Here is a 22,851-nt window from a genome sequence, read left to right on the forward strand (position 1 = left end):
TTTTGGAAATGTAAACCAAGCACAGAAGCAGCCTTTGGCATGATCCGACCAGCTGGGGCTTGTTTTGTTTTCAGATTCCCTATGTATTTTTACTCTTCATCTCTACCCCATTTCTCCCCCCCACCCCAAAAAAGAATTCTAACTCTAATCCTTTAGGTAATAATTTAATTCACTGCATGGTTGGTTGATAGATTGAGGCTAAGATTGCATGAGCCACGCTCGTTTGGAAGCCATTCCTGCCATGCTTTAACAGTCAACAATAACAGCCTGGCGCTTCCGCGGGAGCAGGCTGGAGGGATCACATGCAGAGACTCCCAGATGAGCACATTACCCTCCTGTCAGCTCACCACGCTGCCTCCATAAATCTCAGTGTAAAGCTGAGACTTCTTGGGCAAGAAAACTGCTGCTTAGAGACTATTAAACCTCATTTAATACACAGCTGAGACAATGAAGGGGGACCCAGGAAGTTCCCGGCTCACAGGATGTCAGGGGTTGGAAAGCACCTCTGGAGATCTTCCAATCCAACTCCCCTGCCAGAGCAGGGCCACAGAAGCCAGCACAGGTGTCACAGGAATGCATCCAGATGGGTCTTGAAAGTCTCCAGAGAAGGAGGCTCCACAACCCCTCTCAGCAGCCTGTTTCAGTGCTCTGTGACCCTCACAGGGAAGAAGTTCCTCCTCATGTTGAGGTGGAACCTCCTGTGCTGGAGTTTATATCCATTGCCCCTTGTCCTATCACAGGGTGCAACTGAACAGAGCCTGTCCCCTCCCTCTTGACCCCCAGCCCTCAGATATTTATAAACATTTATTAAATCCCCTCTCAGTCTTCTCTTCTCCAGACTAACCAGCCCCAGGTCTCTCAGCCTCTTCTCATAGGGCAGTGCTCCAGTCCCTCAAACATCCTTGTAGCCCTTGGTTGGATTCTCGCAAGTAGATCTCTGTCCCTCTTGAACTGAGGAGCCCAGAACTGAATGCAATATTCCAGGTATGACCTCACCAGGGCAGAGTAGAGGGGGAGGAGAACCTCCCTTAATCTGCTGGACACACTCCTCTTAATGCACCCCAGGATCCCATTGGCCTCCTTGGCCACAAGGGCACATTGCTGACCCATGGATAACTTGTTATCCACCAGGACTCAAACTTTCAAGGACCAACATTGACATTTTCTTTGGGCATCTATGAAGTGATGTTTTTAGATATAAGCTAGGAAAAAAAAAAAAAAAAAACAACCAAATAAAACTCAGCTGGTTTTGCCACAAGTCTCCTCCACAATCCTTGCATCCAAGGCAGCTTCTCTGGAGCACCACTAGTACCACAGGTACCATCTGTGCTTCATAGATTTGTGTAGTTGGAAAAGACCTTTAGGATCATCAAGCCCAGTCGTTACTCCTCCTCCTCCTGAAGTCCTCATCTTCAACTCTCCAAAAAGCCCATAAGACCAAGCTGCTACCAAAATTCTGTGAAGCACATGAATGGTTTTCATTCAAATGAGCTTAACGACAGCATGGAAAAAACCTACTGAAGATCAAAAACTTTTCCAGAGACCAAGCTACGGAAAAGTACAGAGATCTAACACAGAATTACAGCTACTCAGATGAGGCTTTTGCACCCTTTCCAGATCCGGACTTCCAAATCCTACCCTATAAGATTTGCTGCAAACACATTTCACAGGCTGACCACTCACAGAGGCACTTTCAAGCCCAACCTTTCAACTCTCCCAAAAGCAAAGCTAAGTGAGGACAAAACCACCAGAACTCAGAAAAAAAAAAAACAACCCACAATCGTTTTTTGCACCTGGGAAGCTGCTTCAACCAAAACCATTCCTCAAACAGGATCTCTAGTTATATCCATGCTGGGGTTAAAAGCTGCAATTCCAACTGGCAGCAGAGCTGACTGCAGCAGAGGGCAAGGATTGCCTTCATCTCCCACCAAACAAGATGGTTAAAAGGCTTTGGGTTGCATCAGCCAACTTCTCACAAAGTTCACTTGAATGCTGCAGATATGATTAAAAGCATCACTTAACTAGACAAGTCTGCTGGTGTGACAGTCCCAATTATTGCTGCTTCTGACATCTTTTGGAAAACACAGGCTGCTTCATCTAACAAATGCTATTTATTATTAAAAAACAAGCACCCAAATAAACCAGAAACATCAAGCCTTTTCCCCAGGCTCTTGCATTTGTAGTCCTCCAATGCTCACTTACTCAATTTACAGCCTAATTACACATGCAAAAGCATGCTGGAAGATTTGGCAGCCATAAATATTCATGGAGAAGAAAATATGTTTTGGTTTTTCTGCTCTTGCAAGAAGTAGTTCTAGAGGGACAAAAAAATACCCACAACCCTGAACAATAGCAGGGATGTGCTAAACAGCTATCTGTATGCCTGCTGTGTGTCCCTGTGGGTGCCTGCACACCACAGAAGCCCACGTTGGCCTTTTCTCATGCAGCAGCTCTTGGTTCCCCTCACCAGTTTCAAGCATGTATCAATCTTCTCTAACAGCTCTCTCAGGCACTCATCCCTGATGAGCACCAAATGCTGCTTTATCAACATAAATAAAAACATCCAATGACAGCTGTTGGACCAAGAACTTACAAACTGCTCAGAAGAGCTGTTCTGGGTGATACCTCAGTCATCATTTCATCCAAGCAACACAACACTCAGCCTTGATTCAATGAAAGGAGACAGCTGGATATGGCCATCCCAGACCTGGGTTGTTAAAGGTCCTCTGGAGTGCTTTGATGTTATTCAGGGGAAGGTGCAAATTCACTAGAACATGGAAAATGAGAGGGGAAAGAAATACACAGAGACTTGCCGAGTGCTCTTCTGCTTGGTTTGTGAACCACCCATTTGCTTACTGCAGGAGAATCCACCAGGCACTGTTGGCCAAAACCCTGCATGAGACCATCCAGAGACCTTTGCTGGGGCTACAAAGGGGACTGGAACACCTCTCTTATGAGGGGAGATGAAGAGAATTAGGTCCTTTTAACCTAGAAAAGAGAACTAATGAGGGGGTCTCATAAGTGCTTATAAATACATACAAGGTAAGTGCCAGTGGTGTTTTCAGTAGTGGCCAGTGGGCACAAACTGGACATAAGAAAGAGAAACTTCTTTAAGGGTGGTGGAGCCCTGGAAGAGGCTGTCCAGAGAGATGGTGAAGTCTCCACCTCTGGAGACATTCAAAACCTGCCTGAATGTGCTGCTGTGTGACCCTCTCTAGGGAACCCTGCCTTGGAAGGGGGGTTGGACTCAACCTCCAGAGGTCCCTTCCAACCCCTGCCATTCTGTGATAGCCTGGCTAAAGCCCATGACCAGCCACCACCAACCTGCCACACATCTTTTCCTTCACGACACTACCACTGCTTCCCTCCAGTTACAGAGGAGCTGAAAGGATGCAGCACCCTGGACCCTTGCACCTCCATGGATGAGCCCTTCATGGGAACAAAGTAGATACAGAAAGCCATGGATTCACCCTCTACTGACAAGGAGAGAAGTATCCATCAATCACCAGTTATGTCTCACTACCAGGAGTAATAACTAGATTTCACACATGAATGCCAGGATTAAGCGTACTTAAACAGCAAGAGGAGGTCAGGGCCATGTCAAATGCTCATGGCTATTTTTGTGGTCCTCCCTGCTGGACAAAGCAGGCTGCAGGAGTCTATTTTAGGTAAGCCAGTGAGTTACCGGCGTTATTGTCTGTGTCCTCACACAGAGTTAACGGAGAGCTGCCAGAGGTGGCCGGCCTTATCTGTTAGGCTGAGCTCCAGGTTCTGCCCAGGGGAAACCCAGAGAAGTCAGCAGCACATCTCCAGTATCCCCTGACAGGCACATCAAGGCAGCACAGGGCCTGACGTTCCTGCAGGCACGCACTCCGTGCCCCACCGCACCGCCAGCACTGATGCTGCTGGCCCCTGCTTCAGAGCCCTGCCAGGGGCTCTAGACACTAGGGCATGCCCTCCCAGGACCTCTGGGGACCCTCTAGCCCGACCCTCCACCCCTCCTAAAGAAAAGTCACACACAACAGGTCACATGGGATCACATCAACACAGGTTTGGAACCTATCAAGAGGAGACTCTACAACCTCTCTTGGCAGCCTACTCCAGGGCTCCAGCAGCCTCACACCAAAGAAGTTCTTTCTCGTGTTTAGGTGGAACCTCCTGGGTTCCAGTTCGTGTTCACCGCCTCTTGTCCTGTCACTGAGCACCACTGGCAAGAGTCTGACTCCATCCTCTTGCACCCTACCATTTAGATAGTGATCAGCATGGAGAAGATCCCCTCTCAGGCTGCACCTCTGCAGGCCAAACAGCCCCAGGGCTCTCAGCCTTTCCTCCTCACAGAGATGCTGCAGGACCCTTAGCATCCTTGTAGCCTCCACTGGACTCACTCCAGTAGTTCCTTTTCTTGAACTGGGGAGCCCAGAACTGGACACAGTACTTTACCCATTGCAGAGCAATTGGCAAGAGGCAGACAGCACAGAGACTGACCAGGACTCTTGTACAGAGGCAGGGAGTAGATTAGAGTGCTGAGCCCTGTCTCACCTCAACTCCTCAGACATGCAGCACTACAAAAGCAACATCGTCTTTTGTTTTTAAAGAAGTGCAATAGGTTTTGGCACTAACTTTGGGGCAAGGGAAAAACTGTTTGCCTGGGTTTTGCCATGCTGACGGGACAGGGAGCTGAAAATGCCAGGAGAAGCTGCCCCAAAGCAAACCCAAGGTGAAGCTCCTACAAGAGCAGTCGCTGCCGTCGTGCGGAACCACCCACACCCTCCCACCCCCCCTCACCTCCCTTGGCTGAGAGCACCACTTTGAAAACACCCTCACCAGGAAATTCGGAGGGAGGCCATCTCCCCACCCCCGCCCCCCACACACAATTAGTGTATCCACTTTCCATTAGAGGATAGGAAGCTTTGGGAGCCCAACATCCCACGCTGACATCAAACTGCTAAAACAGGAGTTATCAGATGGAGCGCGTGGGTCAGCATTGTGCCTCGAGACATAAAAAGGACCTCAGGATTAATGTGAGGAAATGTGACTATTGTGTGCAGAATGATACCCATTCAGGCCCAGACCACTTGTCTCTGGACGCTGCTCTCTCTGGAATATCCTTGGCGCCAGCATCCAGCATTTCTCCTCATCCCTTTCAAGAAAAATAAAAGTCATCTGGGCAGGGGCTGGGCCGAGGCTTGGAGCTCCCTGCCCTGCCGTGAGCAGCGGTGGCTGCGCACGTGCGTGCCCCTGGAGGGGAGGACAGGAAACTGTTGATTCCCCGTATCTAGGAATGATCAATTGTCCTGAGGGTGGAACAGGTTTGAATTTCTCATGCAGCATGGACTGTGTTCTGTTATTTCCCCCACACGCCCCAACAAAGCCACATCCTGCCTTCTGATTGGCTTTGAGCCGCTGCCATCAGGGGGTTGACTTCTCCCCCCAAAAACTGCTCCAGGGACCTCTCTCCGCAGCTAAAACACCAGTTCAAGCATCATATGTAAAGCAGAGATGCATACTGCAGCTACTGCTCCACAAATCCCTAATAAATTGTGTCCAGGTTCAGGAGAAAACCCTGCACAAAGCCTTCCCCCACTGCAGTCCAGGGAGGGCAGATGGCAATGGTCTTAGAACCCCAAGCTGCAAGAACAAGGCTCTAAGGCTTGTTTTAAAACCCAAAGCTGCAAGGATGAGGTCCAAACAATGAAAACTTTTGCCTAGCTGATCTAAGGGATCTGCCAAGCTGATGAGAAGAGTCAGTGAGGGTAAGGCTTTGCCAGACCCACTGCAGCAAGCAAGGCTTGCATTGCCTGACCACCAACTTTGAGGCTCCACCCAACCCGAGCTGCTGCATTCACTCACAGAGATGGAACTCCAAGCATGCTGCAAATAAAGCACAAGTGATTGAATCTTCTAGTTCAAGGTTTCTGCAACAGACTGGAGGGATGTGGATATGGGCACCTGCAGCCCAGGCTCCAGTAGGATTTATGGAACAACCCACACACAAAATACAGAGAGAGAGTCAAGTTCACCTCCAGATAGTAATAAGATAGATGAGTTAGAATCACAGCATCATTTCAGTTGGAAAAGCCCTTTAAGATCATTGAGTCCAAGCACTAACCAAGTGCTGCCAAGGCCACCACTAAACTCTGTCCATCAGCACCACATCTATGCAGCTTTTAAATCTCTCCAAGCATGGGAACTCCACTTCCCCAGGCAGCATGGTCCAAGGCTTCACAACCCTTTCAGGGTTCTGCCTGAAGCCCATTTTTAAAACCTGCATCCTTGCATTTAAAAGGGGATTCCAGCATATCAAAAATCCATTTTTCCCTTAAGAATCCTAAATATCTCAGCTGGAGAAAAGGGACACAACTAACACCACTACCACAAACATCAGAGCTCGAGGGAAATAAGAAGGCCTTTTTTGTCCTGTTTGGAATGAAAGAGGAACACTTAAAAACAGCCCAGGAGGACACATAAGGAAAATCAGCTTCTTCAGATGCAGAAGAATCTGCAGCACTCACATTCCTCATCCCCAAACAATGCACCCCACGGCACAAAGCCCAGACTCGTCCTAGCAGAGTACAGCTCCCCTTAAATCTCTCAATTAAGATGGCATTTGTAAAATTGCAAATGCTTGAAGATTGCTGGATCTTGTTCCTGAGTTAAAGCCACTTGCTCCAACTCAAAAAGTTGACTCCTAGATGGTTAAGCAGAGGTCTGAGCCATGACTGCTCTGCAATACTCCAATAATTACCCACTGCAGATCAATTGGGATTTGCTTGTAATCTAATGATAACTTGGAGTAAACTTACAATACTCTCCTACAGTGTGAAGCCAGGAATAATCCACAGCCCTTGGCATTTAATCTCCAAAACAGTGCTCACACAGGTAGGCTTCAGGAAGCTTCCACCTGTTAGGATGAAATCCAGGCTGCTGCTGTGTCCCAGAGCTGCATTTTCTTAAGCACACAGCACAAACCTCAGGTTTTGCTAGCCCTCCTTCTTCACCTTTTAGCACATGCCTTACAGAGGATGTTAAAAATGGTGTGCTGGAGGCAAAAGCAATCTAGAGCAACCTGAGGATTTTATTCCTCAGCAGCAAGCCTTTGGGATAGCTTCACAATTTGTAGTAACTAGGCTGTTTGGAAGTCCCCTCCACCTTGCTCCCCAGGCTAGGCAAAGTTTCTAAAGGATCCTGGCTTGGCAGGTAGTAAGCCAGCACAGCCTGGGGCAAACACATCCATCTGCAACATGACTGCACAACCATCTCCTTAGTAGCTGCCAGATGCAAGCCAAGCCACCATTCAAAGCTGACATGGGCATTTTGCTGGTAGGTTTACCCTCCCAGCACCACACAGCCCTTCGAGTACAGCAAACAGTCCTTCCCTGCATGAAGCTGCCTCAAAGCATATTTAGCATACCCTGCTAAAGCGTATTTGGGGGAACCTGATCCTTGGGCTCTCACTTCGAGCAAATACTTTGTATGGATAAACAGAGCATGACACACAGCAGCACTTCCCTGTACTGCAGAGAGCTGCAGGGGCCTGACCTTCATCAGAGGTGTCTAACAAGCTGCTTTTCTCCTCATTTTTGCTACCTGCCTCTACACAGCAGGTAGAACAATTGCCTGCCTCTAGCCAGGATAATAAACCCCAAGAGAAGACATCCCCTAGCCCTAAATGTCCCTTTACACTCTTTCTTCCCTTACTGGCTGCTGCAGACAGCAGCGACTGACCTGAGGGATCCACATCTCTGACCCACCTCATGCACTTCAGTTAAAAGAATACAAAGAAATGACATCAAAAGTCCTTGGGAAGGCCCAGAGCCATATCTGAATTATCTATGGAGATGACACACACCAAGAATCCTGATTTCACCCTAGAAATGGCTCTCTTTCAGTGATCAGAGGCAGCAGTAGCCAGAGCAAGGTCCCAGGCCTGAACTGGAGGCCTTTTCAAGGGAAAAAGGGGGAAGGGAGTCAGGATGCTTCATGTGCACAGCTGGAAACCTCCTCAGCAGTCAGACTTGGAATCCCAGAACAGTGGAGTTGGAAGGAGCCTCCAGAGATCATCCAGTCCAACCCCGTGCCAAAGCAGGGTCAGCCAGGGCAGGTGACCCAGGCTTTTCCTGAAGCAGCTCCACGATTGCTCAGCAAGGAACAGGCACAACTCAGAGCCCTGTGCTTGGCAGGGGGACACTCACCGGTGGCATTGGGTGGCACCTCCAGGTTGACGTTGACGAAGAAGCGGATGCTGTCCCCCGAGACGATGGAGGAGTTGACGGCGTCAAAGAGCTCCTCGCCCCCCGGCTCCTCCTTGGCCTCGCAGCCATCGTCTGTGTCGCACTTCAGGTACCCTGCAACGAGACGGGACAGGGTCAGCGGGGCCGGGAAAGGGGCTGGCAGCCTCCGGGCTGGGGCATACCCACCGACCACGGCTGCCGAGGGCTGCATCGCAGCACCCGGGGCCTGGCAGAGCCTTCTCTCAAACCCTCCTCTGGCAAGGGCCCAAAGCCAGAAACAATCAGCTCCAAGCCACTCGTGGTTGGCCTCAGGTGCGTCCAAATGGCTGCTCTGGAGCCGGGACCATGGGCTTCACACAGCAGCCTGCTCAGGGGCGTGAGCAGCAAAACCAAGCCAAGACCTTAGGTGATAAAACCAGGACAAAAACTCTAACTGGAAGCCATAAAAACATCCAACAAGGATCCAGAAGCAAGAGCTGCAGCACAGCCCCAGCCTACCCTAAACCCAACACCCCGCACAGCTCAAGTCACCAGCAGCTCAGCCGCAGCACTTCGCCATCCAGCAACTTGAAACTGAGGGAGGGGGGAAAAAGGAGAAATAGAAAAAGGTTTCCAAGGAGACACCTGATAGGGACAGACTGACCCACAGCTCCCCACAGGGCAGAGGAGCAGGTCACAGGAGGTGGCTGCACTGAGCAAGTGAGACAAGTTTCTTAATTACAGCAGAAGACTCCTGAGCCTTCTGCAGCTCTAATGGAGCTGAAGGTAGTGTGGTTGAGCAGCAAGCTGGTGCACTGCAACCTTTCATTACAGAGCAGCTGGAGAACTCTGGTGGTGCACTCGTGGATCATGTTTAATTAGGAGAATTAGAGACATTAGAGAATGTCAGTTTTTACATTACCAGGATTATTCAGCAGCTTCTACCCATCTTCTGACCAGTCTTTTAGGGCTAATTTGAAGCAGGAGGGATGCATTTCATTAACTTGCTTTAGGCACTACAGCCAAATGAAAAGGGTGAGCTGCAAGGAGAAGGCTTGAACGAAAACTGAAATATTGATGACTTCTTTTACAGCCTGGTACCAGGAAATGTAGAGGCAGCAGCAGCTGGAAGCAGCACAGGAGGGCTCACAGGGCTCTCCAGCAGACTGCTCACCATGGCAGAAAACAAGCCCCAGGCAGGGAGGCCACAAACAGGAACTTGTTGACACAGGACAGGGGCTGCAGTGCTTCCTGCCACAAGTGACAGAGCAATGGGTGCTTGTCCCAAATGCTCAGCATCTCCCCAGGAGGGGAGGGGGCTGCCAGCCAGTTGTCTGCAGGGGCTTTAAGCCTCCAGGTGACTTCCAAACTGCTCTTCTGAGGCAATAGGACACCCGGCAAAACAACTCACATGATGCAGCCTCATGATCTCTGCCTCCATCTACCTACTTGACAGGAACAAATGTGAGATAGCACTATCAGAACTATCAAAAAGGATCCAACATGCTGCTGTCCCCATCCAGACTACCAGAAAGGAAGCAAAAATGCACAGAGTGATGTCCTCTGCTGCTGGTGGAGCTTAGCAGCTTTTTCTATCCCTGCACAACAGAAACTTGTCAAAAGACAGACAGAAAGAAGTGAAGTAAGGAAAGTACAGGACAGATTTGAACACAACACCTGAAATATCATGGCAGTGTGGACACCACCAGGTATGAACCATCTGCACAAAGGCTAGGAGATGTGTCAGGACTGAGGAGCAGCCTGTGTCCTGGAGGGATAGACAGCAGCTGGATGGGGTGCCTGCTGGCATCCAAAGTGCTGTGAAGCCCTATGCAAGCATCTCAGTCCCAAAAAAAAGTGCCAGACTTAGCCTTTGCTTCTTTCAAAATGCATGACAGACACCAAAACCTCTCCTCAGCAAAGCAGAGCACCCACCAGTGCTGAGAGCCCTCTGGGTGCCAGCAGAGCTTGGGGCAGCCTTGCACAATAAAAATCAGCCTGGGGTAGGCTCAAATCCACAATCCTGACCTTTCCACCTCAGTCATATCCAGGACTGCAGCACACAGGGGGAAGATGATTTAAGCACAGAGCTCTGAGAACACGACTGAGGTTTTCCCTAGTGTCCTAATGCCATAAAGACACAGATGAGTAGGAGCCAAGCAAGGGAGACTTCTTGTTCACCTTGGAAGCCTACTGAAGCCAGCGGGATAAGAGCAACGGCTGGAGACAAGAGAGAAGCAGCACAGGAGCTGGAAGAAGGGCAAGGGTGGAGTAAGATCAGAGGGCTGGGCAGAGGTCAGTGAGGACTCTGGCAAGGGAAGTATCCTCTGTTCCTCCCTCTTCAGGGGAGGAAAGAGCAGAACAAAAGGCAGCCTCGCCTCACGTCCCCTGGGCAAGGGACGGACAAAACGTTCAGCTTGCAAATAATCCCAAACCTGGGCCATACAGGAACTGCACTCCCAGGCAGGTGTCTGCTTTGTCACTGAACCCCCTCCTGCTTTGAATCCTTCAGCCTCTTAGTCTGCCAGCCATTTCAAAACACAAGCAACTTACACCTGTCCAATACAGGGTTATCTCGAGGCAAGCTGATGAGCTGTGTGCATGGCAGATGCACCTTCTCTTTTCTCTGAGCACAGCTCAGAAGCTGCCTCCAGCCCTGGCAGCTGTTTTTCCCCCACTGGCTGACAACCACCGGGTGCCATCCCCGCTGCTTGAAGGGCAGCAGATGCCACAAGCGACAGGAGAAGCTGTTCAGCTCCACTGGAAGTTTGATTTTGTTTTGCAGAAGTTGAGAGCAGGATCTGCTGTGGCTGCTGCACAAGTTGCATAAGCACCGATCAGGTTTCCACGTGGACAGAGTCTCAGTAGCACCTACAACCTCTGCCAGGAGCAGTTGCTTCAGTGGGGGCAGGGCACAGGTAGGCACCTGTGTATACTGCTTCAGATGGGATGGGGAAGAGTTTACCAGGTCCAAAGCTGTCCTGTCCCCTCCACCTCATCACAGCAAACTGCCACCTTCATCCGCAGGCAGCATTTGCTGGAGTGCCATGAGCTACATGACAGGGTGAGTCAGACCTCCAAGCACAGGAAGTGTCACTTCAGCCTGAAATATGGTCTAAAAGTGCCAGAGAACATAAATTGTGCTGAGTAGGAGGCTAGAGTCAGGAGCTGTTAAGGCTGTCTGAGAAGATGAGGGCAGCTCTCCTGCACCTTGAAGAACACCTCATGTAAGGTAAGGATGACACTCGCAGTCCACGCTGCAAGACTCATCTCCTAGCAAAGACAGATGGAACAGCATGCAAAGTGCTCAAGGCCAAGGACAGCAGGCACCATCCTCCAGTGCTGCTGGAACAAAACCCACTCCTCATCCCCTGCAGCTGTAAGCAGCAGATGCTGTAGAATCATTTATGTTGGATAAGACCTTTGAGTCCAACTGTTAACCCAGCACTGCCGAGGCCACCACTCAATCATGTCCCTCAGCACTGTACCCACATGGCTCTTTAATCCCCCCCAGGGATGGTGATTCTACCATTTCCCTGGGCAGCCTGTTCCAGGGCTTGACAACCCTTTCAGGGAATGAATTTTTCTTTCACTCCAAGTGTTTCTGTACTTCAGCCCACCACATGCAACTTCAAAATAAGCCACCCCCCTCATTTTATGCAGGTGCTAGGAAAACAGAAACAAAACCCCACCACAACCCAAACCCCAACTAACAAAGGAGTTTCTCTCCATTCCCCTGTGAAGCATCAGCCTTTCCCCTGCAAGTCCTTCCTGGCCCAAGCCTGCTTTGTTCCAGTATCTCAATACCCAACCCCAGCCTTCTCTTCTTACTCTCAATCTCAGATCCACTTCATCTGCCTGGTCCTGCTGTTATCAACCCTCTCAACTCTGCCAAGGCACCTGCCCTGCAGCTATTTTGCTTCTGAGCTGAGGTTTGAACCCAGGGCTCTGTTGAGAAAAGCAATGAACTGAACTGCACAGCAGTGAGAGGCAGCATTACCTCTCCCACCACTGCTTTGGTGGCACCTGGCAGCTGCACCTGGGGTAATAAAGGCAGTAGAGTAGTAGTTTGCAGGAGGAACAGCTTCAGCCCTAGAAAAGCCTCACTGCTCTATAAGAACAGCACTGTCAGCCAGGGGCTGCATATTTCTCCAAGAAAGACAAAACTGTAATCAAACTCAAAATTTCCTGGGAGAAAAGCAGCTACATGACTAACATCATCATCTCATGGCCCAGGTTAGGAGGCTTATGCCCCAGCATAGCGTCTCAGCATGCCTCTGGGGAGGCAAAAGCAATAGTAGCATTTTAAATCAACATCTGCATGCAAGCAGACTAAGCAGGAGCTTAGGAGTGCAAACACATCTACCCACTCATCACTGCAGGCTCACTTTAGCACAGCAAGCCAGACAAAGCACCCAAGGAGGAGTTTTGGGGGGAGATGGGACACTTCCTGCTGGGCATTAGCAGGTGTTGCTCAGTTCTAAACATGTGCATGCTAGACATTTTCAGGCAGATGTACTGCTGCTTTAGCAGGAGTTGCAGGGATGAGGTGAAGGTGTGCATCTGTGGAGCTAGATTAGCAGGGCAGAAGACAATCACAGTGCCCAGGGACAGGACAAGAGGTAATAGGCACAAACTTGAACACAGAAGTTCCACTTAAACACAAGAAGGAACTTCTTCACTTTGAGGGTGGTATAGAACTGGAAGAGGCTGCACAGAGAGGTGGTGGAGTCTCCTCTTTGAAGAAACTCAAGCTCCCCTTGAATGTATTCCTGTGCGACCTGTTTCAGGTGATCCTGCTCTGGCAGGAGGGTTGGATTAGATCTTCAGAGGTCCTTTCCAACTCCTACGATTCTGATTCATAAAACTGTTGAGGTTGGAAGAGACCTTTGAAATCATCACACCCAGCTGCTCACAATTCCACAGCTACTACTAAAACATTACCACTAACCCATATTCCTAAACCAGGGAAACTGAAAAACAAGGAAATAAAAAACGGCTTCAACAAGCAGCCCACTTTCACTGCTATGGAAGGCAAGCTTCTGGTCATCTCCAACACTGATTTGTTAGAATCCCACTATGACAGGGGTTGGAAGGGACACCTGGACATCACCCAGTCCAAGTCCCCTGATAAAGCAGGGTCACCCACAGCAGGTTCCCCAGGATCACAATGTCCAGGTGGGTTTGGAATGTCTCCAGAGAAGGAGACTCCACAACCTCTCTGGGCAGCCTGCTCCAGTGCTCCAGCACCCTCACAGCAAAGAATATTTTTCTCCTGTTCAGATGGAACCTCCTGGGCTCCAGTTTGTGCCCACTGCCCCTTGTCCTGTCACTGGGCACCACTGAAGAGTCAGGCCCTATCCTCTTGTCTCTGCTCTTCAGCTCTTGCTGAGCATTGCTCAGATCCCCTCTCAGGCTGCCCTTCTCCAGGCTCTCAGCCTTTCCTCCTCACAGAGATGCTCCAGGCCCCTCAGCATCTTTGTAGCCTCTACTGGACATTCTCCAGTAGTTCCTTGTCTCTCCTGAACTGGGGAAGCCCCAAACTGGCCCAGATGTGATGTCACTAGGGCAGAGGGAAGATTTCAACATAAGCAAAGTACTCTCCTTTTTCAAATGTGTAGACAGAACAGCAGCTTTTAGGTAAATATTTGCCTAAATTGAAGTGTTTCTGCTGAGGTTAAACTTCAAAGTGATGGGGTTACTTATTCTTTTGAATCACAAGAGTCCTGAAAAGCAGTTGAGGAAAGTGTCTTGCTTCCTAACAAATGCCTCCATTTCACAGGCAAGAAGAACTTCAGCCACAGAGCAACACCCTCCAAAAGCTGCTATCAACTCACATCTTATGAAGCTGTCTCCCACAAAATTAAAGATTCAAGCCATGCTGATTAACCAAAGCAGTTCTGAAGCAGTTCTGCATGCAGCTGGGTGCTTGCTAGGATTTTAAACTCTTCCTTTGGTTCACAGTCAAGAGATTCCCTGGCCAGACTATTTCTGTCCTAAGATGATTTTCCCATCCTGCAGCAGGGAGCCACCTGGACAGGGTTTACACCAGCCCAGAAGAAGGTTTTCCACAAACTGCATTGTTGGACTGCTCTGAGTTGGCTGCTGACAGTTGATTGGCAAAAAGAATCTGGAGCTTACCTCCCAGGCTTTTGTTAGAAGACCTCCTTTTTTGAGTCCAATATTATATGTTGGCATAGGCAGGCTAATGACTTCTCTAGACCATCTACAGTGGATTTAGAGAATTGCCTTCCAATCCCAGCCCATTCACAGGTACCTTTAAGGGGCAGAAGAGCCAGGAAAGCATTGAGTGATGCTTTTTGCTTCTTGAGCAGTCAGTGGGAACCCCTCAGATATGAGCTTGCAGCCTGTCAGAGTAATGGCCACCTGCTATGGAGATTGCAGTGAATCACCTAAGATTTCAGAGTGCTTCAAGACCACAGATTAAACCACCATGTCTAGCAGGTGAGCCACCAAGACCAGAGAGCTGCATCCTTTAAGTAACAGATCCCTCCACTACTGCCCAGAACATCAGCCCTGTTTGAGTCAATCTTTTGTCACAAAGAGCCAGACAGAAACAAAAGTTCCTCTGCCACTTCAGTAACAATTCATAACAGAACTGAAAGAAAAAATTATCTGCTAGAAAAAAAAAAAAAAACACCACCCCACACCCCCAGACACTGCTGAATTAATTCCAGTATTGTGTTTTGCAGCCAGATTTCTAGGAAATGCTGTGAATAATCCAAGTAATTCAGTGGAGCTTTGTTTTTATTTTGTTTTATTTTTACAAAACACCCAGCAGCATGTGGAATGGCAGTTCTGGAGCAGGACCCACAGAAATCAGGGCTGTTCATTTTATTATAGGGCCTCCTAGTAGACAGGTTGGAGAAACAAAAATCTGCCAAAGACTTGCAAGCCAGCCCCTTGGGCTCTCCATCAGTACCAATGGTGCATCTCCTGCTGGTAAACTGAGCATCTGATCAGGGGAAACCCATCGTGAAAGGATTTCTTACAGAGACATTTAGATTAATCCCCTAGTTAGGAAAAGCAATTCCAAGACAGATAAAGACAAATTTAGAAGAGGAAAACCACAAAAAAAAAAAAAAACCTCCACAAAACAAACAAGCAAAGCAAGCCCTAAAAGCCCACTCCTCCCCCCTCCACCAGCACACATACCAAACTGAACTGCAAACTGGAAAACAAAAACAAGCAGATAAAATATATCCAAACATCCCAAGCCAGACTGGGGCCTTGGGGCCCTTCAATACAACTGCAATTTATTGTGCCAGCCTAACCAATTAATCAGTCAGAGGACTCCAAGCAGTGCAGGATTTGCTCTGGAAGACAAAAAACAAAAGCAATTTCTGCTGTAGTATCTGTTGAGCCAGCTTGAAACCAACACAGCCATTCCAGCACTGCACTGGGTCTCCTTCCTTGGGATTTTGCAAGAGGAACAAGAGTGTCTCCAAGCCTTGTGTCTTATCAGGGCAAGTTCTTGGAGCAATTAAAAAGCTCATCATATACTGGCATAGTTTAATCACTTGCAGCTAATATCAATCCCTTCAGAGCTAATCCACTTGCAGCAGACACTGGATACTCCCCTCCACCACCAAGGAGGGTGCAGAAGGCTGAGAGCCAAGAGACAATACAGGGCTTGATGAGTTGTTACTCTAAACATTGATTGCTGAGCTCCATTTCATCAGGACTCCAATTATCTCCAGCTTTGGATTGGGTCTACACAATCATCTCATTAGTCACTTATAGTTACAGGGAAGAAAACTCACTTGGCAAAGCAACCTCACTGAAGATTCAAGTGACTGGAACACACACAAGGTGGGTAGAGGGACACCAAATGGTACTGGGCCCTGCCAGATTTTGTTCATTTGCACATGCAAGAGGCTTGCTCCACAGACTCAAAAGGACTGAAAACATGGACTTCATCTGCTAGATGTCAGAGGAGAACTATTAAAACACAGCCAACAGCTGCCATTGCACCTCCTGCCACCACACTCTCCATCAGAAACTTCCACCTGTGCAGGCACAAACTTATTTCCTTATTTTCTTTCTTAATGTTGTCTCTACTGAAGCTACTAAACAGATTCTCCCACCCCCCCTCCCAGTCATTTAGCTTCTGCAGTGCACTAAAGGTCACAAGAGCAGCTTTCAGTCAAGTTCTTCCAGCAATAGGGAAAAAACAGAGTGTGCTGGAAACTGGAACTTGCAGGTAGAGAGACAGCATCACAGAATGGTTTGAGATGGGAAAGACCTTAAACAACATCTAGTTCAACCCCCCTGACATAAGCAAAGACACCTTCTGCTAGACCAGGATGCTCAAAACCCCGTCCAGCCTGGCCTTGAACACTTCCAGGGAGGAGGGGAATCCACAGCTTCTGGGTTCCAGTGACTCATCACCCTCACAATGAAGAGATCCTTCCCAACATCTAATCTAAAAATTTCCCCTCTTCCAGCTGAAAGCCATCAGCCCTTGTCCTATCACTAGGCTGATAGAGGACCTACAGTAAAGATGGGGAGGGACTTTAAGTATTGGGAGGACACTACAAGGTCTTCCCCAATTCCTCTGAGGCTTTCTGTTCGTAACTTATTCAGGTATGTTTGTCTCCAAAGCTTCTCATACTAGTACCTAAGCAACCTGCAATAGAACTTGGGCTCCTTGGATGACCTTTCCATCTTTTTAGCCAGTTAGAAGTTAACAAATAGTACATAGTCAGGACCACAATAACCCCCAGAGCTTCCAGAGCGATCATATATTAACATCCCTTCACTAGAAAAATCTTTCCTGGGCTTCCCTCAGCTTCTCAGTAATTAAGAGAGCATTAAATTCCTAGATAGATCAGTAAGTTTTCAGGAACAGTAAATATCCAGGAGATTCTCACAGAGCACTGCTTTGGTGCTACAGCCAAGATCTCCCTCACTACAACAGTTCAAACTCCAACTGAAGGCTCAGCCTTTAGTCGTGAGGTTGCTGCAGCTGCTATTGAGAACACCGAAGTCAAGAAGAAAAGCTGGCAGAGAGAGAGATGGCCTCTGAACAGAGCCTCAGCCAGGGCCAGAAGCAAAACTATCCTGATTGCTGAGATCCCAGAAAGCCATTTGTATATGCAAGATCTCAGGAGGAGGTAAGGAAGAAAGCTTGAATGTGCAAAGAGAGAGCACCACAAAATGTTGCCCCACTGAAACAAGGAAAAGTACTGGGAAAGGAAGAAAGTGCTAAGGGAACTAAAGGAAAAGGTTATATTTTTTGTATTTTCCCTCCTCAATACATCTTAGGAGATTGAACTTTCTCTTAAAGGTAGGGCAAGAGTATCTCTTGGTCTTCCCTAATGACCTGGGAGACCTAAACAAGCAGAGCCAAGAAAGAGCTTAATGATTACAGAGCTCCACTTCAAACAAACCGTTTTAAAACCACCTGAAAAGTTAACTTCTTTCTCTGTGGTTTCCTCTAGCCCAGTTTAAGGTTTTGGGTAAGTCTTCAAGAACCTAAGTGCATGAAACTTCTGTGCAGAGACCAAAGCACTGCCTCACAGAGGGATGTCAACATTCACACTGGCAACCTCCCAAGGTGCTCTGTCCATATATCATATGGATAACAAGCCTTCAGTTAAACCAGGCAGGAGAAGGTGACTCAGCAGCAACTGAACTTGGGAAAAAAGAAAAAGTCAGTTTGTAATGAGGAACCAGAATGACAGATTTGAGCATGAACTAACCAAGAAATCCACTGTATTTTCAGCCACCATTAATACAGCACTCAGGGCTGCATACAGGCTGAAGAACTTGCAAGCCACCTTCCATCCTTCCCCCAAACCAGGCAGTTTTGTGATGTCCTTAAAGGTGCTATCTCCTTAAGACAAAGGAGGAAGCTGAGTAACAACACAAACAGGGCAGAAATAAATGCTCACTGCCATGGCACCAAGCTGCATGTCTCCCAGCAGAGCTTTTGCACAAAACACCACAACCATGTGCTCTGAAACATCCAGATTGGTTTGGGCTTTTTTGTTCATTGGGCTTTTTTTGTTTGTGTGTTTGTTTTGGTTCTGGGTTGTTGGGGTTTTGGTTTTGTCTGTTTTTTTGTTGCTGGTGGTGCTGCTGCTCTTTGGACAGCTCAAGGAAACTAAGACACCAAGCCCTAGAAGAGGACATGAAAAACCATTCCATCTAAGACCTAGGACACACAGCTGTGCTATGGCAGGTGGGCTTGGGAGGTAGCTTCAGAAGACAGCTGCCTTTGTCACACAGCAGCATTTCTCCCCAGGTCCTCATAGCCAGAGCTTAGAGGCCTAGATATCTCTCCAGGTCCCAGCCTGCATCACCTTCTGATACACCCAGTCCTCAAGAAAGCACCAACCACATCCCAAGGGGCCATAAGCAAGCCAGGGAAGATAGAAGCAAGGGTACCTAAGACCTGATGCCTCACATGTCTTCAGAACTCCCTAAGGTCATGCATTAATTTCTGCCCTTCTGCAACTCAACCCAGACCTTAGAGAAGACATCTTACTAGATATGTTAGCACTGGCTTCTAGTTCCATCCTTCCACTCCTAGAAGTTAGCTCTATCTAACACTTTCAGAGAAGGGAAGCAAGCCAGTGCCAAAGGAACTGCTGTCAAGAGCAGTGCTGGATCTACTGCAGCTGACAGATACTTAGCTTCCCCTTCCCAGATGTTCACCTAAGACTTGGTCCCCTAAAACAGAAAAGATGAGCCTTATGACAGCTGCATCTACAAGCCTAAGTAACCAGAGCCTTCTGCTCTCACCTGAAGTCCTGGATACTCAAAGCACCTTGTCAAGGGAGGGAAGCCCCAGGCACTGTGCACTGCAAGATACATTTCCCAGAGCCAGCCAACAATTGCCTGATGCTCTCCAAAGGGATCTGACACCTACACATGATCTCCACTCCAGATGACAAGCAAATACACCTGCCAGCCTGTATTACAGGAAAACATCATGAAAGAACCTGAAAAACAAGGAGCCACCCAGAACAGTCACTGGTGACAATGGGATGATTATTTACTGCTTTGAACAGCTAGAAAATCTACAGGATTTAAAAAAGGCAGAGTCTGCTTCTTACAACCCTCCCAAGCATGACAGTCTTCTCCTCCTGCTTAGGCTAAATGGCTTTTCTGTCCCCTGCTCCCAGCTCTCAGTTTGCCCTGTTCTGCAGCTCCACAAGGAGCAGGCAGTAGGCACAAAGAAGTCAAACAATACTTGCCACTCTCTTCAAAGAAGTATCCATTTCTTGACATCGCTGCTGGTGGAGACTCTGAAAGGAGAAAAAGAAAAGGAAACTTAAGAATCAAGATGCTGAATATCTCCACCTTGCTACTCAACTCATTGTAAGCCTGGATGACAGCAGAAAGCCAGCCCCAAAACACTGCAGGCATCAGATTTTTCCTGAACACAGCAATTTTCACCTTTTGTTTGCTCTAGCATTTACCTGAACACCTGAAACAGTCACAGCTTGAAAAAGGTTAAGCACATCTCAAACATTTTGGGCTGGGACCACAGAACAGCAAGACTAACAGTCAGGACCAGCCTGAAAATTTCAGTGACCTATCAAATCTGAACAAGTGTACCCAAAAGCAGTAATAACAAAACACAAACCATAGGAAGTTCAGGTTGTACCTAATACAGCTCAGATTAAAATTATTAGTTTATTCCAGAAGAAAACATCTGATTTTAGATGAGAAGAGGATTTCACATCCTGTTCTGCTGCTCCTAATCATTAGGATATCCCAAAACAGTGCTTAGCACTTGAACCACAGAATGGTAGGGCTTGGAAGGGACCTCCAAAGACTGAGTCCAATCCTCCTGCCAGACCAGGATCACCTAAAGCAGATAAGCACCAGAACACTGTAGCCTTCCTTGGCCTGCTTCCTGAACTGGGGTCCTGCAGCAAACACTATCTGCACCAACAGAGTCTCAGGGAGAAGCAACACTGACCAAGAGTGACCCCACAAACACAGCAGCCCCCAAAGTGAGTCCCCGCTATTCCCTATGGAACATCCTTTATTTGTTAGCAAGCCAGTGCTGCGGTTAAGGGCTGGCAGGCGGCTTATTTAACATGCAAAGAGATGTTCAAACAGCAGAGGAGCATCTGCTGTCAGGTGTGCTCCAAGTCTGGCACCCAGGCCCAGCCTGGCTGTTTCTAATGCCAGCAGTATTTTGCAGTTCAGGCTGGGCTGTCCACATCAGCTTTTCCACACAGGTGCATGTCCCAACCTCACAGGATGCTAACAGAGCTCTTCAAACAGCCCCTCAGAAAGCTGCTGCTAGGTGCTGCCTCTTTATACTACTTCTTCCCAGCCAAAATGCAATCAGGAAGAGGAATAGACTTGCTGCCTCTCCCCACTTCATCAGACTAATCACAGGTTACCTACGCAAGCCTGGGATGAATTTGGTCCAACAAGGAAAGAGGTTTTGCCTGCGTTATTGTTCTACAGATTAGGCTTCCTGCTTTTCGTCTGAGGTATGAGACAGTTTCCCAAAGACCCTTTCTCAACCTGTAAGCCAACAGTTATGGGGTAAAGTGCTTTTATTACTTTCCCTCCCCCTTTTTACAGTATGCCACGTTTTCAAGCACCATTAATTCATCCTGGCCCACCAGGAGCCTTTGTGCTCCAGACGGATACAAGTCACCACTGACGGCAGCACCTTCCAGCTCTAGTGCTTGTCACAGCCCACTGTGGCTCAGACCTTCCAGTGCAGGCAATTAGTTGCACAGGTTCCTGGAGGGACACCCTGCTGACCATTAAAAAAATTAGCCACATAAGCCTGAGGGCAGTTCAAGTGTCTGGTCCAAGAGCGAAACATAATGTTCCAAGTTCATCCCAGAACAATGGGTTGGAAGAACAAAGAGACTGTGGCCAAGGGGCACCCATTACAGGAGTCAATTGTTTGCCTCCACTTGGAAGGGAAGGAGAAGATCCATCCAGACTGATTAGAATGCTAGCGATCAAAGGAGTCTTTCAAGGAGACTTATTGTGCCATGATTGCACTTACGTTGTTTCAGGGAAACAGAGTGTGATGGATTACCCACGGACCTGGCATTGCCACCAGGAGGGGATATCAAACACATTGATACACTACCAAACACTGGAAGCAGGCAGCTGAATCCCCACCCCTGGAGGTGTTTCAAAGAGGCAGAAACATGGTGCTGAGGGACATGGTTTAGCACCAGAGGTAGAGCTAGAGCATGGTTGGAGTCAACCTTAAAGGTCTTTTCCAATCAAAACAATTCCATGATTCTATCAATTTATCATTTCTGTTATGGCTTCTGAGGAAGCCTGAAGCAACATGTTCATCCCTCACTGGGTTTGCCTTGTCTTTCCCTGAACCCTATTTGGTGACCTTGAAGGTCCCTTCCAACCCAAACCATTCTGTGATTCTATGGGCTGACAACACTCAAGGAACAGGGGTTCAGAGTTGGGTGGCTTCTTCACTGTACCTTCCAGCTGCAGCATTGCCTGGGTTTACAGGAGACCCTGGTTTGGTTGCTGCTTGGAAAAGGGCAAGGCTGGGGTATTACAGCAGGCAGTACCATTTCATTAGGGCACTCATTCCTCTGAGTCACTAATGAGGGATAGTCCCCTAGGCAACACGCTCAGGCAGCTATGTTGGAGGTGCTGTTTTTTCAGATGAGTCATAAACCAGAGGTCTTAACCTTGTAATTAAAGATGCAATGGCACGTTTGGGGTGGAGGAAAAGCACCAGGCCTTCACCCTACTATGTCCTGGCTACTGTCCAGCCCTGGTCATTTGTCTTCTCCCCACATAATGCTGTCCCATGGCACCAAGGGTACTCAGACTTCAAAACAGTCTCGCTGGAGCCTTTGGAAAAGTTGTTAGAACCTCACGGAAGGTGCTACGCACACGAGCACCAGGAATGGTGTGCAACATGCCCAGGAGGTGAGAGGTCATGGGGTGTTTACACAAGCCCAGGCCACACAGAGCCATGGGACTGGCTTAAAGGTCAAAGTGTGAGCAGAAGTGGAGGTAGGAAGAGTAAATTGAAGGTTGCATCGTCTGCATCTCTGAGCATCTGGAGAAAGCAGCACCCACCCCACTTCTTCACTGAGCACAACAAAGGAGACAGATTCAGGGAAGAGTACAGTTAATATCTTCCCTCTCTAGGCATCAGCCTCCTTCTCCTTGTGTTTCCCCCATCAGTTTCAGCAGTGAGCACAGTTTAGCTTGATGGGATGCTAGGTAAGGATGAGGCCAGCCAGACTGTGCTGAAGTGAGCAAGGCAAATGTATCAGCAGGCTCCATATACCTCTCCCTTCACAGGGGCTTTAACATCCAAGGTCTCAGCTCCTTTTCAAGTTTTGCTGGAAACGGGAACAATAGGTCTGAGATGTGCAGAACTGACAACGGGGCAGAGTCCTCTTCTCCCTAGGTACCACAGCCTGACACACACACACCAGCCTGCACTGCCTCTCCTCATCTCACCTCCACTCTTGAAATTAGAAGAGCTCAACCAAGGAACAGTTACAGACCACTGTGGTAATCACCACAAGTCTTCAGCTCAGGGAAGCCTGGGCAGGAAAACAAGCCTCAATACATTAGAAATCAGCATGACAGTGCTCCAGGCTTTGCCTGAAATTGCAGAAGTGTTTCCAGGAAGAAT

General features: G+C 48.4%; 1 protein-coding gene across 1 annotated transcript in view; it reads right to left on the reverse strand.

Annotated features, from left to right (window-relative positions):
• Positions 1–22,851, reverse strand: part of SLC4A11 (solute carrier family 4 member 11) — an 83,823-nt gene that overhangs the window by 50,726 nt on the left and 10,246 nt on the right. Inside the window, exons 2-3 of the mRNA XM_054391680.1 lie at positions 19,436–19,486; positions 8,193–8,345 (exon numbers count right to left, since the gene is read on the reverse strand). Coding sequence (XP_054247655.1) covers positions 8,193–8,345; positions 19,436–19,486 — 204 coding nt within the window. The remainder of the gene's footprint in view (positions 1–8,192; positions 8,346–19,435; positions 19,487–22,851) is intronic.

This window comes from Indicator indicator, chromosome 23 (genome assembly GCF_027791375.1).
Source record: "Indicator indicator isolate 239-I01 chromosome 23, UM_Iind_1.1, whole genome shotgun sequence".
In the NCBI taxonomy this organism is placed as follows: domain Eukaryota; kingdom Metazoa; phylum Chordata; class Aves; order Piciformes; family Indicatoridae; genus Indicator; species Indicator indicator.